The 12329-nt window shown below is 41.9% G+C and overlaps 1 protein-coding gene across 11 annotated transcripts in view; it reads right to left on the reverse strand.

Annotated features, from left to right (window-relative positions):
- Nucleotides 1-7180, reverse strand: part of PRPF4B (pre-mRNA processing factor 4B) — a 44322-nt gene extending 37142 nt beyond the window's left edge. For 5 of the 11 annotated variants that reach the window (XR_001816135.1, XR_001816128.1, XR_001816136.1 and 2 more), the window contains exon 1: nucleotides 6917-7180. Coding sequence is in view for 1 of the 11 variants with exons in the window: in XM_017497454.2 (XP_017352943.1) it covers nucleotides 6917-6957 (41 nt within the window). In the remaining 10 variants the exon portion in view is untranslated. The remainder of the gene's footprint in view (nucleotides 1-6916) is intronic. The other 6 variants (XR_005195299.1, XR_005195298.1, XM_017497454.2 and 3 more) reach the window with 2 other exon arrangements.
- Between the last annotated feature and the right edge of the window lie 5149 nt (nucleotides 7181-12329).

Consider the following 12329-nt stretch of genomic DNA (forward strand, 5'->3'; position numbering starts at 1 on the left):
AAAAAAAGATTCCAAGAAGATACCAATTCCAGAAGATGACAAAATAGTATATGATTCTAAGAGTGGGTGGTTGAGCGAGAATTAAAGGTTCACTAAAGTCCCAGAGGCTCAGGAACTGCAAAAGTAGGTTGTCTAGCCAGGTCTCACAGTCTTGAATAAACTTGTTGGGAGAAAGAGTGGGGGAGAGAATGGTGGTATAATTGAGACGTTATTAGTTGACGACAATGAGGGGAAGTGAAAAACACACAGCCACTACAGGGTAGCTCACTCAAACAACTTTGATTTTTGGCTGTCAGACTGCCAACGTCCATTTCCGGCTGGAAAAGGTATTTAAGAGATGTGCAAGAGAAGCTATGTCCTCTAGTGAAAGTCAGGTTTTAATATGGCTTACCTTCTCTCTAATGGAGTATGAGAAGACACAGGACAAGTACAGTACTGTTTTCTGGACATTAATTTTTCTCAAAGACTTGGAAAAAGTACAGTATCTTGGTATTTAAAAAATACCATCAGGCCATGTGCAGTAGTTCACACGTGTAACCCCAACACTTTGCGAGGCCAAGGTGGGAGGATTCCTTGAGCCTAGGAGCTCAAGACAAGCTGGGCACCACAGTGAGACCCTATCTCTACAAAAAAATTTAAATTAGCTGGGTGGGATAGCATGTTCTTACAGTCTCAGCTATCCAAAAGGCTAAGGTAGGATCACTTGAGCCCAGGAGTCAAAGGCTGCAGCGAGTCATGATCATGCCACTGCACTCCAGCCTGGGCAACAAAGGAAGACCTATCTCAAAAATACAAAAAAATAAAAACAACAACAATAAGAACGAAACGCCATCATTGCTTTATTATGGAAAGGAAAGAAGTCACATAGATTTAAGTAAAAGATTCCAAGACATTTCAACTTTGTTCTTTATGTAGACTACAATCTCATCTCCTTTCCCCAGAAACCTCCCATCTCATAATCCAGAAGGTCTTTCTTTCCTGAACCTTGACTTACAAGGGAAAACGCCTAAGAAATAATTAAGTTTATTGAAGTTATGAAGCTAGGAGAGTCTTTAAAGATTGAGAATGATCTTCAGGTATATAAAATCTAAATGCCCAAAATACAACATTCTAGTCACTAAGCTCAAATTCAAAACTCCTTGAACTTCTGAGTTTTAATTCAAGACTGTCCTCTAGACAAAGGATAGTTGAGTGGTTAAGCAGTCTCCGGAGCCAAACTGCCTGGGTTCAAATCCTGATTCCATTACTTACTAGTTGTGTGGCCTTGGCAAGTGATCCTCAGGCATCTCATCCACAAAATGGAGAAAATAATACCTACCTAAAGAGGTATTGTGAAGTTTACACGGGTGACTAGATGTTAAATGCTTATGACAGTGCCTACCGCAGACCAATTCCTCTTATAAACAAGCTATTATTATTGTATAGATGCTGGATAGTTATATTTATTTACAAAAACCCAGTGGAGCCCAGAGGGCTGCTAATAAGAATGTTATTTTAAGGAATACCATCAAAGAGCAGATTCTGGAGTCAAACTACCTGGTTTAAATGCTGCCTCTAACATGACAAGGCTATTGTAATCTTACGCAAGTTTTTCTTCTGTTCCTCAGTTTCCTCAACTGTAAAAAATGGGGAAATAGTACGGACAAATCATAGGCTTAATGATAATTAAATGAGTTCATAGTATAAAAGGCTGTCACACTAAGTATTCAAGTCTCTCCATTTGAGTTGAGACTTTGAGGTTCTAGGAGGTTTAAGGGACTTGCCTAAGGTAACACATACAACAAGCCACTGAGAAGGCTGGCATTCCAAGTCATTCAAAAGATCTTCCATTTGCTTAAGATGCTTTAAAAAGTCACATTATGTCACTACTCTTTGTAAAACTTTATTGCTTTCTACCTTATTCAGAGCAAAAGGTCCTATACCCACCGGCCCAACATCCCCAACACTCTAAACCTAATACTCTTCTTCCACCATCACCCTGTTCCAGCCACACCATGTTCATTGAACAGGCAAACTCACATCTCAGGTATGTGGTACCTGTTTCTCCTGCCAGGAATGCTTTCCCCCAATACATGCATTCCTGGCTACCTTTGACTACCTTAGGTCTCTGCTTAATCATCACTTTCTCAAACAAGTTTTTCTGATCAATCCATTTTTAAATGCAAACCCACACCACTGCACACATGTTCTCCTTCTGTCCTTAACATTTTTCTCCAAAGCAATTGTTACCACTAATATAATTCTTGTTTGTCTCTCCCTACCATAATGTAAGCACTATATGAGCAGAATTTTCATTTTAGTTCACTGCTCTATCTCTAAGGGCCTAGATTAATCCATAGCACATGCTCAATAAGTATTGTTTCTGTCAATGATATATACAGAACAACATAAAGCTGGGATTGGTGGCTTACACCTGTAATCCCAGCACTTTGGGAGGCCAAGGCGGGTGATCACTTGAAGTCAGGAGTTCAAGATCAGCCTGGCCAACATGGTGAAACCCCATCTATAGAAAAATACAAAAAAATAGCCAGGCATAGTGGCGGATGCCTGTAATCCCAGCTATTCCAGAGGCTGAGGCAGGAGCACTTGAACCCGGGAGGCAGAGGTACAGTTAGCCAAGATCACCCCATTGCACTCCAGCATGGGTGACAGAGCAAGGCTCCATCTCAACAACAAAAAAACATATAAAAGTTGTATAAAGCTGGTTTATACTATCTATTATAGACTCTTAGCACTTGAAAGTTACTATTTTGTTTTTGCTCAGTTTTATCTCCAGGGCCTCACGGTACACATACATGGTATGCACACACCTATTTTTGCATGTGTAATATTCAAAATGATTTATATTTCATTGGCCCCAGCAAAGGAAAATCAGTTTTCTGAACCTATGTTTTCTAATGCTAACAACTTACAAAGTCTTAGGAGTTTCATTTAAAATTCTTAAGAGTTTACCCATAGAGGAATCAAATTCTATCAAAAGAAAATCAGGCTCCTCCTAGCTTCAGGGAATCAGAAATACATCATGATGACCATTATCACTGTAGGAGAGTCATTCCCATGAGTGACTAGTTCCCACTGTAAATTAATCAGTATTATCTTTAGAAATATTGAGTAGGTTCCTGCTAAAAATGCTACCAGCTCGAGATAATTAGGTTAACCTTAATTATAGCGTTTTCTTATACAGGGGCTAGGCATACAATGAATCTTTCAGTTTCAGTTGATCTCTCAATGCAAATATCATAGAAAGTAACAAGTAAAGTCTGACCAGGTAAACCTGGAAAACTTGAAACGCTGAGTATAATGTATTACATCCAATGGGCTTATGCTAAAATAGCTAAATTAGGTTCAGCATCAATGAATTTCTTCTAAAGCTAAAGGAAATGGTTTCTTGCCAAGAAACCTAATAGTCATCCTGGACAGTTTATACTGACAATAAATATAGATTATACACATTCATTTACATAAATTTATGCTTTAACATCATACATTTAGCCAAGTAGATGCGTATACCAACCTGGTCTGCAACAGGTTTATCACAAAACAAATATTTATTGAGAACCTATTGAGTACTGAATAACATCTTTCGGATCACAGCATTTGGAAGCAAAGGTGAATGAGAAGTGCAAACAACATGAGGGTGCTTAACAGCATCTGTTTATATGCTTTGTTTAGTTTTTATACTTTAAAACAAACAAACAAACAAAACCCCAAGTCTTGAAGCATCCAGCACAATGAATGAAAATAATCATGGAACAACTTTAAAATAATACAGTCACAGTTGGACGCAGTGGCTCACTCCTGTAATCCCAGCACTTTGGGAGGCTGAGATAGGCAGATCACCTGAGGTTAGGAGTTCAAGACCAGGCTGACCAACAAGGCGAAATCCCGTCTACTAAAAATACAAAAGTTAGCAGGGTGTGGTGGTGCATGCCTGTAATCTCTGCTACTTGGGAGACAGAGACAGGAGAATTGCTTGAACTCAGGGGGCAGAGGTTTCAGTGAGCCGAGATTGTGCCACTGCACTCCAGCCTGGGTGACTCTCCATCTCAAATAAAATAAAATAAGTCAGCAATCACCAACCACTAGTGTTATTGTAACTTCTTTTATATTTTTTCCCAAAGAATAGTCTTAGTGAATTTATTTGGTGGGCATTCAAAATACGCAGAGACAGAGAACTGATTTAAATTTGTGTATGAATAAAACCGTTTTTAAGCTAGACAATTCTTAAAAAAAATTTTTTAGTGGTGAGCAAAGTGGACACCACTGCTACTTTACCAGAAAAGTAATAGTTTAGACCTATTTCTCTGACAAGTTAAAATGTATGTGTTTTTTTTTTTTAAGAAACTGGGTCTTGCTATGTTGCTTGGGCTGGATTTGAACTGCTAGGCTCAAATGATCCTCTGCCTTGACTCCCTACTTCCTGCAGCACTTTGGGAGGCTGAGGCAGGAGGATCACTTGAGCCCAGTAGTTCAAGAACAGCCTGGGCAACATGGGAAGACTCTGCTTCTACAAAAATATTTAAAAATTAGTTGGGCATGGTGGAGCATGCCTGTGGTCCCAGCTACTTTGGAGGCTGGGGCAGGAGGATCACTTGAGGTCAAGGTTATAATGAGCCAAGATAGTGCCATCTGTTGACCTGGGTGACAAGAGCTTGTGTTTCAAAAATAAATAAAATGAATAAAAAGAATTAATGTAGATATAAAAAATCAGAATGCGTTCAAAAGACCAACTAGTCTTAAAACAAACCTTCCCTCTGGTGCCCCCTTTGCCAAAGCAGTTTTGAGAAATTAGGTTTCAATAAATTAGACATGTCACATCAAAAAATGGATCTTTCTGGGACAGTGGAAAAAAATAAAAATCATTTCAAACTTGAAAAGCAATTTAAAAAGAAGTAGCATTGTATAGAGGGAGGCCAGACAGTACAATAGTTAGCAGCAGGGCTTTAGAACCAGATTGCCAGAGTTCAAATGAGTGTGCCACTTAACGTGACCTTCAGCAAGTTACTTAATTTCTCTGTGCTTCAGTTTTATCCTCTCTAAAATAAGGAAAATACAACTATCCACCTCAACAGGGTTGTTAAAAGAGCTAAAGCCTTCAGGGAGCATAAAGGCTACTTTTTATATTTATTCTTTCTAAATTTTCCTATTTTGAATAAGACTCCATGTAACTGTAAACTACTCAATGTCCTCTAAAGAACTATTGTAGACACCATATTCAGGGACTCACTATAAGCACCAGGCATAGTGTTTGTTTTGGTATCAAACTGTTATCTTCTTTGTTAAACACTTTCAAACTACTGAAAGTGAAACATATACAGACCAAATAATCCATTTACACCAAGTATTGTGTGGGGAAGGGAAGGGAAACTAAAGAGTATGTCAGTGTTATTTACACAGGAGAGGCCTAAATATGTATTTTTTAAAATTATTAACTCTAATATTTGAATACAGTATGTGAATAAAATATGGCTGACTCACTCCTCAAAATGAATGTGAAACATCCCTAAAATCAAATAAATGGACATAATACTATAAAACTTTTCAGATTAGTAGAAAATGTAGCTGCATAGCATGAGATCTGCACTGTATTGGCTTAAACACTGTAGCTGTGCCACACAATGAAGTGGTGAGAAACAGTAACAGGCTAAAGCTAGTTTAAAACTTTAGAATCTCTGCTAAGTCAAACTGTAAAAATAATACAGCAGTTTTCAAAAGGACTTAATAAAAAATTCAATTTCTCTGCCTAGCTGAATAAAGTAGATGACTGAGGAGCCCAAAACTGGATGCACAGCAATGAAGTGTCGGGCGGCAAAGATTTCTCCTACTGCTCAGTTACAAGTTGCTGGGGGACTATATCTCTTTCTAAGATGGCTGGAAACAGATCAGACCGTGCAGATGCCAAAAAAAAAAAAAAAAAAAAAAAAAAACAGTGGCTATGCAAATATTGCCGTAAAATCCATTCTCTTTTAAGGTTCTTGAGTTTTCCTACCACTGACATGAAAAGCAAAATACTGCTTTTAGTTAAGCAAGGGTTGTTGGCCTTTGCAGCATACACAAGTTTTTTTTTTTTTCATTTGGCCCATGGATTCTTATGTTAGCTTAATTATAGACATAAAGTGGTTTGGCACTAGCAATTCCCACTACTCTTTCCACTCGTCCTCCTAAAGAAGGGTTATAAACCCAGGCAANAAAAAAAGCCAAGCCTCAAAACCAAAGACTCTATCTTACTTTGCCTCAAGTTTGCAAGTTGGTAAAAAAAGCTGCCGGTAGGCAGTCAAAAACAAAACAAAACAAAACAAAAAAACACCAAAACAATACCCGGTGACTGCTGGACTAAAGAATACAAGGTGATGAGATCGAGTATCACGCTGGCCACAGACTAGCTTCAGGATGATCAGAGTGTGACCCTAGCTCCTCCTCTCTCTGCTTTCAGGTCCTAAAGTGACACCAGTATAAGGACGACTAGGGGTACCGCATGAGGAAGAAAAGACTTCGCGCTTGCCCCGCCTGCCGCCACTGACCCTCGTGTCCCCAGCACCGATGCCGCTAAGTGCTGCGGCCAGGGAGATCTGCTGGGTCCCCAAGGGAGGAACAGTAAGGCGCGACCTCACTGCCGCGGCAGCCGCCACGCGCACCGGACCTGTAGAGGCCGCTCGCGCCTACGCCTCCCGGGGCAACGACGCGCGGCAGGCCGCGGCCGCCTTCGCCCCAACAGCGGCGGCCTCCGGGAAAATGAAGCTCGAAGGCCGCCTGCTCCCCATGCCTCCCACCCCAAAACGAATCGCGCCAGAAAAGGCAAAGTTTGACTCTTGCCGTTAGGCCCGAACTTTCCCGCCCGCTCGTTGCAGCTCTCCGTCGTCTCCCACTCGGCAGTCCCCGGGCTCCAGCCTCTGGCCCACTCACAGAGATTACTTACTCTGGTTGCTCCCGCAGCGACTGGGTCTCCGCGGCGGCCATCTTGAACTTCCTGACTCCTCGGCGGCGGTGGAGGCGGCGGCGGCTCCCGGACGGTGGAAGGTAGTGTAAGTGGAGGAAGAAGGAAAAGAGCTGGCGCGCATGTGCTGACGGCGCTGGGAAGAGTGAAGTTCTGAGTCCGCGCTAAGAATCCGGATATAAAACCCTACGTCCCGGAGGGGCGGAGGGCGTCATGTCGCAGCTTCCGGGAGCATGGTGGGCGGTGCTGCTGAGGATTGACGGCGTGTGTCCAGGTTGAGCTCTTTGGTCAATGCTAGAAATGGATGTAGTTACGGAAGCCCGCTGACGAGGGGAGCAAAGAGAGAGGGATGTCGGCTTCGGGCGTGCGGTTCCGAGAACTGATTGGCTATGGGGACTAGAAGTTGAGTGAAAATTCTCTTAAACTCGGTCAAATTGATTTTTGCCCTAGTCAGTGTTAGAGACACAGTAAATGCTTAACCACCTCTCTAGATAGCTCAACTGAATTAGCATTAACTTCCCGAGAAAGTGCATAGAAAGGCATTTTAAAATACTGTAAATTAGGTCTGTACCTCGAACGTAAATATCTTTAAATGTGGAGCTGTTATTATATTTGACATTGAACATCTTTTCCACTTTACATAGTTCAAGGGTGACACGTTTTAGGAGTCGTTCAGTTCGTTGTTTCCGTACCTGGAACATGTAATTTTTTGGGGTCCAAATTGCTTTATGTGATTTTGGTTTTTTCTGTAATGACTCTACAGTAATGGGATTAAATGGAATTTAGGGAAAACATTTACTGGCTCTTGGAGAGCTCTTAGTACCAGTTAGGTTAATTAGGTTATTTCATTACTCTTTAAAAAAAAAAAAAAAAAAATTCTCGGCCGGGCGCCATGGCTCACGCCTGTAATCCCAGCACCTTGGGAGGCTGAGGCGGGCGTATCACCTGAGGTCATCAGTTCGAGACTAGCTTGAACAACATGGTGAATCCCCATCTCTATTAAAAATGTAAAAAATTAAAAATGGAAAAAAAAATTATCCAGGCGTGGTGGCGCGCGCCTGTAATCCCAGCTACTCAGGAGGCTGAGGTAGGAGAATCATTTGAACCTGGTAGGCGGAGGTTGCACTGAGATCGCGCCACTGCACTCCAGCCTGGGCGACAGAGCGAGAGTGACTCAGTATAAGAAAAAAAAAAAATTCTCCATACTTTGGAACCTAAAACCAGCGTGACGATTCTTTCTTTCTTGTAATCATATGAGTTTGCGTTTGTCCTAGAAAACTGGGTTCAGGGAGGCCGGGCGCGGTGGCTTAAGCCTGTAATCCCAGCACTTTTTGGGAGGCTGAGGCGGGCGTATCACTAGGTCATGAGATCGAGACCATCCTGGTCAACATGGTGAAACCCCGTCTCTACTAAAAATACAAAACATTAGCTGGGCATGGTGGCGCGTGCCTGTAATCCCAGCTACTGAGGAGGTTGAGGCAGGAGAATTGCCTGAACCCAGGAGGCGGAGGTTGCGGTGAGCCGAGATCGCGCCATTGCACTCCAGCCTGGATAACAAGAGTGAAACTCCGTCTCAAAAAAAAAAAAAAAGAAAACTGGGTTCGGAATCTCCACGCTCCATATGTATCTCTTGATTTTCAGGGGAGAAGGGTTTCAAATGTTCGTAATTACAAAATGTCTCTGGTTGGCTGAATTCCAAAAGTTTTGAAATCGTAAGGCCGGGCGCAGTGGCTCACACCTGCAATCCTAGCACTTTAGGTGACCGAGGCGGGCGGATTGCCGGAGCTCAAGAGGTCGAGTCCAGCCTGATCAACATAGCGAAACCCCATCTCTATTAGCCGGCGGCGTGGTGGCACCTGTAGTCCCAGCTACTCAGGAGACTTAGGCAGAAGAATCACTTGAATCCCGGAAGCGGAGTTTGCAGTAAGCTGAGATCGCGCCAGGGCACTCCAGCCTGGAGTGCGACTCTATCTCCAAGAAAAATAAAATAAAAATAAAATGTTAGTTTTCATGGACTCTATTAATAACGTGAAAGAGTAAATTCATCCTTAGATAATTATTGCTCTTTGTGGATACCCCCCAACCCACCCACTGCAGCATTTCTTTACATGATTCTTAAAGATACTGTCTTCTTCGTGAAGAATTTCTCTTCTTCTTATCGGATTGAGATATAACATAGGTTTTGTTTGTGTTATGCTATGAAAAAAGTTTTCAGAAACATGTCAATAATGGATTTTATTTTCAACCATATATTTATGCACTAATGGCGTGTAATTTGGGATCTGAGTTCCAATTTTTCCTAACTCAAGGTTCTCATCCGTAAATATTTGTTCAAATATATTACAAATTTAGCCTTGTATTTACAATTAATTATTATATCCTCTGCTGCCTCTCCTACACATGAAGGCAAGGCTATGTGTCACTGTGCCAAGAATAGCTCAAATGTGTTGTTAAATATAAACTTAGTAAACTATTTTTAAATAAATAAAATAATGTTAAAATTAATAGTGTATGTAGAAGAACTGTGAGAGATCTCATCTTGGAAACAGAGTGAAGGCAAAAGATTGGATCAGGTACTATTGACACGTTTTACACGTGAACAAACTGACACTGAGATAATATGGTAACTTGCTGATGATGATTGCATTCCCAAGTACCAAGCTTCTTTTTGAGGTAAAATCAGACTCGAAAATCTGCTTTTTTCTTATCAGATTGCTTCCTACAAAAATATGTTTTTGCTCAGCATCTGCTTATCCACCCTCACAGCTCCTTGGCATTCAAATGTTTGTTGAGTAGAGGTAATGGAGCACTCGTTCGAATCCAAAAATGCCTTACTTTTCCTTGTTCGCAGAAGCCTATTATAAATAAATGCCTCGCTGTGTCTCTTTTTCTTGTTGTCGAGAGCTCAGGCTGGTCTCAGTTTCTACAATCATAGTATTATCTCCCAGGTTCTTTTCTGCCCTATGTATTTTGCAGTTATGCTTTATGTGGAAATGAAGCATCCTAAGTGCAGGGAAGGATAGATGGGGCTCGAATAATAGGCGCCGAAGCCAGATTGTGATTAACGTTGATATTCAAACAAACCAAGTTTTTTTGTTTTTGTTTGTTTTTTAGAGCATGGTAAAAAAAAAAAATACGTTTCAAAAAGCCGATGCTGGCAAAAATTTCCTTTAAAAAATTCTCACCAAATTCACTTGCACGGTACCACCGGAGGAATGAAATAGATTTGTGAAGGACACACCCAAAACTATGTTGCTGTTGTAGTTTTGAAAGGCTGGGACCCAGCAAACATCCGCGTATCAGTTTATTCATTCAGCAAAAGTTTATGAAGCAACAAACTTATGCCCAATATTTCGATCTTGCGGCTCTTCCTCCCCGAATTCAGGAATCTTTGCAACGGAAAGCGGCCCGGGGCAGGCATCCATTGAGCTGAGTAGCAAGAGCTGCAACTCCCCGGCGGAACGCACCTCCCCGGAAATCCTTGGAGGGGGCGGTGCCCTGGGCCGCGCGCTCTTCCCAGCGGCGGCTGCGGAGGCGCATGCGTAATTGCGTTATTGTGGGTTGGGGGGTGTAGGCGGTAGGCGTGGGAGGGTCTGAGGCCCGGGGTGGGCCTTGGTCCTTTCTGTCCCCGCCCTAAGCCGCCTGCTCAAGCTCCGGGCCGCCAGCCTTTATCGTTGGTGCTGGCGCTCCCTGCTTCCCAGCCAGGGCGTCTCATCCCCGGGCCCGGAGCCGTAGACTCGCTCTCCTCAGCCCCTGTCAGCGGCGGCGCTCTTGCCGCCATTCCTGCAAGGCAGTGATCCGAAGCCGGAGGGCTGGCCGAGAAGTAAGAAGGCGCGAGAGTCCTGGCCCACGCGTCCGTCTCGGATTCCTGTGGCCGCTGCGCCCCGGATTCTGCGTTGGTCGTGTCGTATAAAGCGGAGCTCGGCTCTGCTTGCTGTCGGAGACCGTGAAAACACAGCGCTTGGAGACCTGCCGCCGCGACACCAAGTAGAAGTGTGCGGGCCCCGAGGCCAGGCTTCGGGCGCGAGCTTGCATTTGTGACTTTCTCTTACCCTCTTTGCTTGCTTCCTTTTAAGTATTACTTCCACATAAGACACGCATCTCGAAATACTTTGAAAACGGTTTTGAATTGCGTTCCTCCCATGGAAACAGATTAAATTTGGACCTTTCAAGCTGCACTGTGCAATTATCAATCTCAATAAGCTCTTAATAGGCCCGTTCTTCCGTAGGGGCTACAAACAAAATGAAGACGATCCTAACATCCTGCAGAGGAAGCTGTTGGTCCACGTAGAGTCACCAGATGTCAAGAGTAGATCGCCTTTCAGAGAATATTTAGGCTCTAGTTTAGACCTGGAGTTGGAACTTTGAGGTGTTTGGAACACTGTTCTGAATTTTCCTTTGTTACAATGCAAACTTTATGAGACTGTAGTGTTTTTTGTTGTTGATGTTAGTATTGAAGCAATTTTGGTGTAAAACGAAGGATAACAACGCAAAACAATGAAAGGATAACAAAGAAATGAAAATCACCCACAGTTCCATTACCCACACTGTACCAACTTGAACATATTGGTTTATTTTGGCTTTTTTTTTAGTATGAAATATTAAATTTTCTTGTACTCAGGTATAGAATGTGATAATTTGCTCTTTCATGTAACATGTCCCCCAATTTTTACGTAATTCTACTTTCAGTAAACCTTTTTATAACCTTTTTCCTTTGTTATTGTATGCCTACATTATTTCAACTTTGCATTATTGTATATAACTACTATATGATGTGGCAATAGCTAGATTAGTATTTAGAATGTGAGCATTCAAGTCAGACCGGGGCTTCACAACTTACTGTGCAATTTCAAACAGTTTACCATTTTTGAGGCTCATTTTACACAGTAACTTGGGAATAATGGTTCTGATTGCATAGAATTATTATGAGAGTAAAATGAAATAATGAGTGAAAGTGCCTGCAGCATGTGTTATTAGTAAATGCTAGGTATTACTGTGGGCAAATTTTCTTTCTTTTGTTGTGATTTTTTTGTGTGACATGTATGATTTATTAACAGATTTTATTACCACAGTGGGGGTATGGGGTTTAATACACAGCTCTTCATATATTTTATTACATAACACATGAATTAGAAGTAATTTTTCACAATAGGAAAAAATTAAAGTTTATAATCCTGCTAACCATAGGTGAATATTCACATTTTGGGCTATCCTTTTTTATGCATATATATGTAGTGTTTTTTCAAAATAGGATTATATTACGAATTGGGGTTAGTAACTTGCTGAAAATGGCAGAGGCCAGTGAATGGGGTGATTAAGAGAGTGGGAAGTAATGCAGGAAAGGAAATTTGTAGGATTTGGATCTCATTAAAAGTGTACTGGACAGGTTGGGTGT

This window comes from Cebus imitator, unplaced genomic scaffold, assembly GCF_001604975.1.
Source record: "Cebus imitator isolate Cc_AM_T3 unplaced genomic scaffold, Cebus_imitator-1.0 Scaffold231, whole genome shotgun sequence".
Lineage (NCBI taxonomy): Eukaryota > Metazoa > Chordata > Mammalia > Primates > Cebidae > Cebus > Cebus imitator.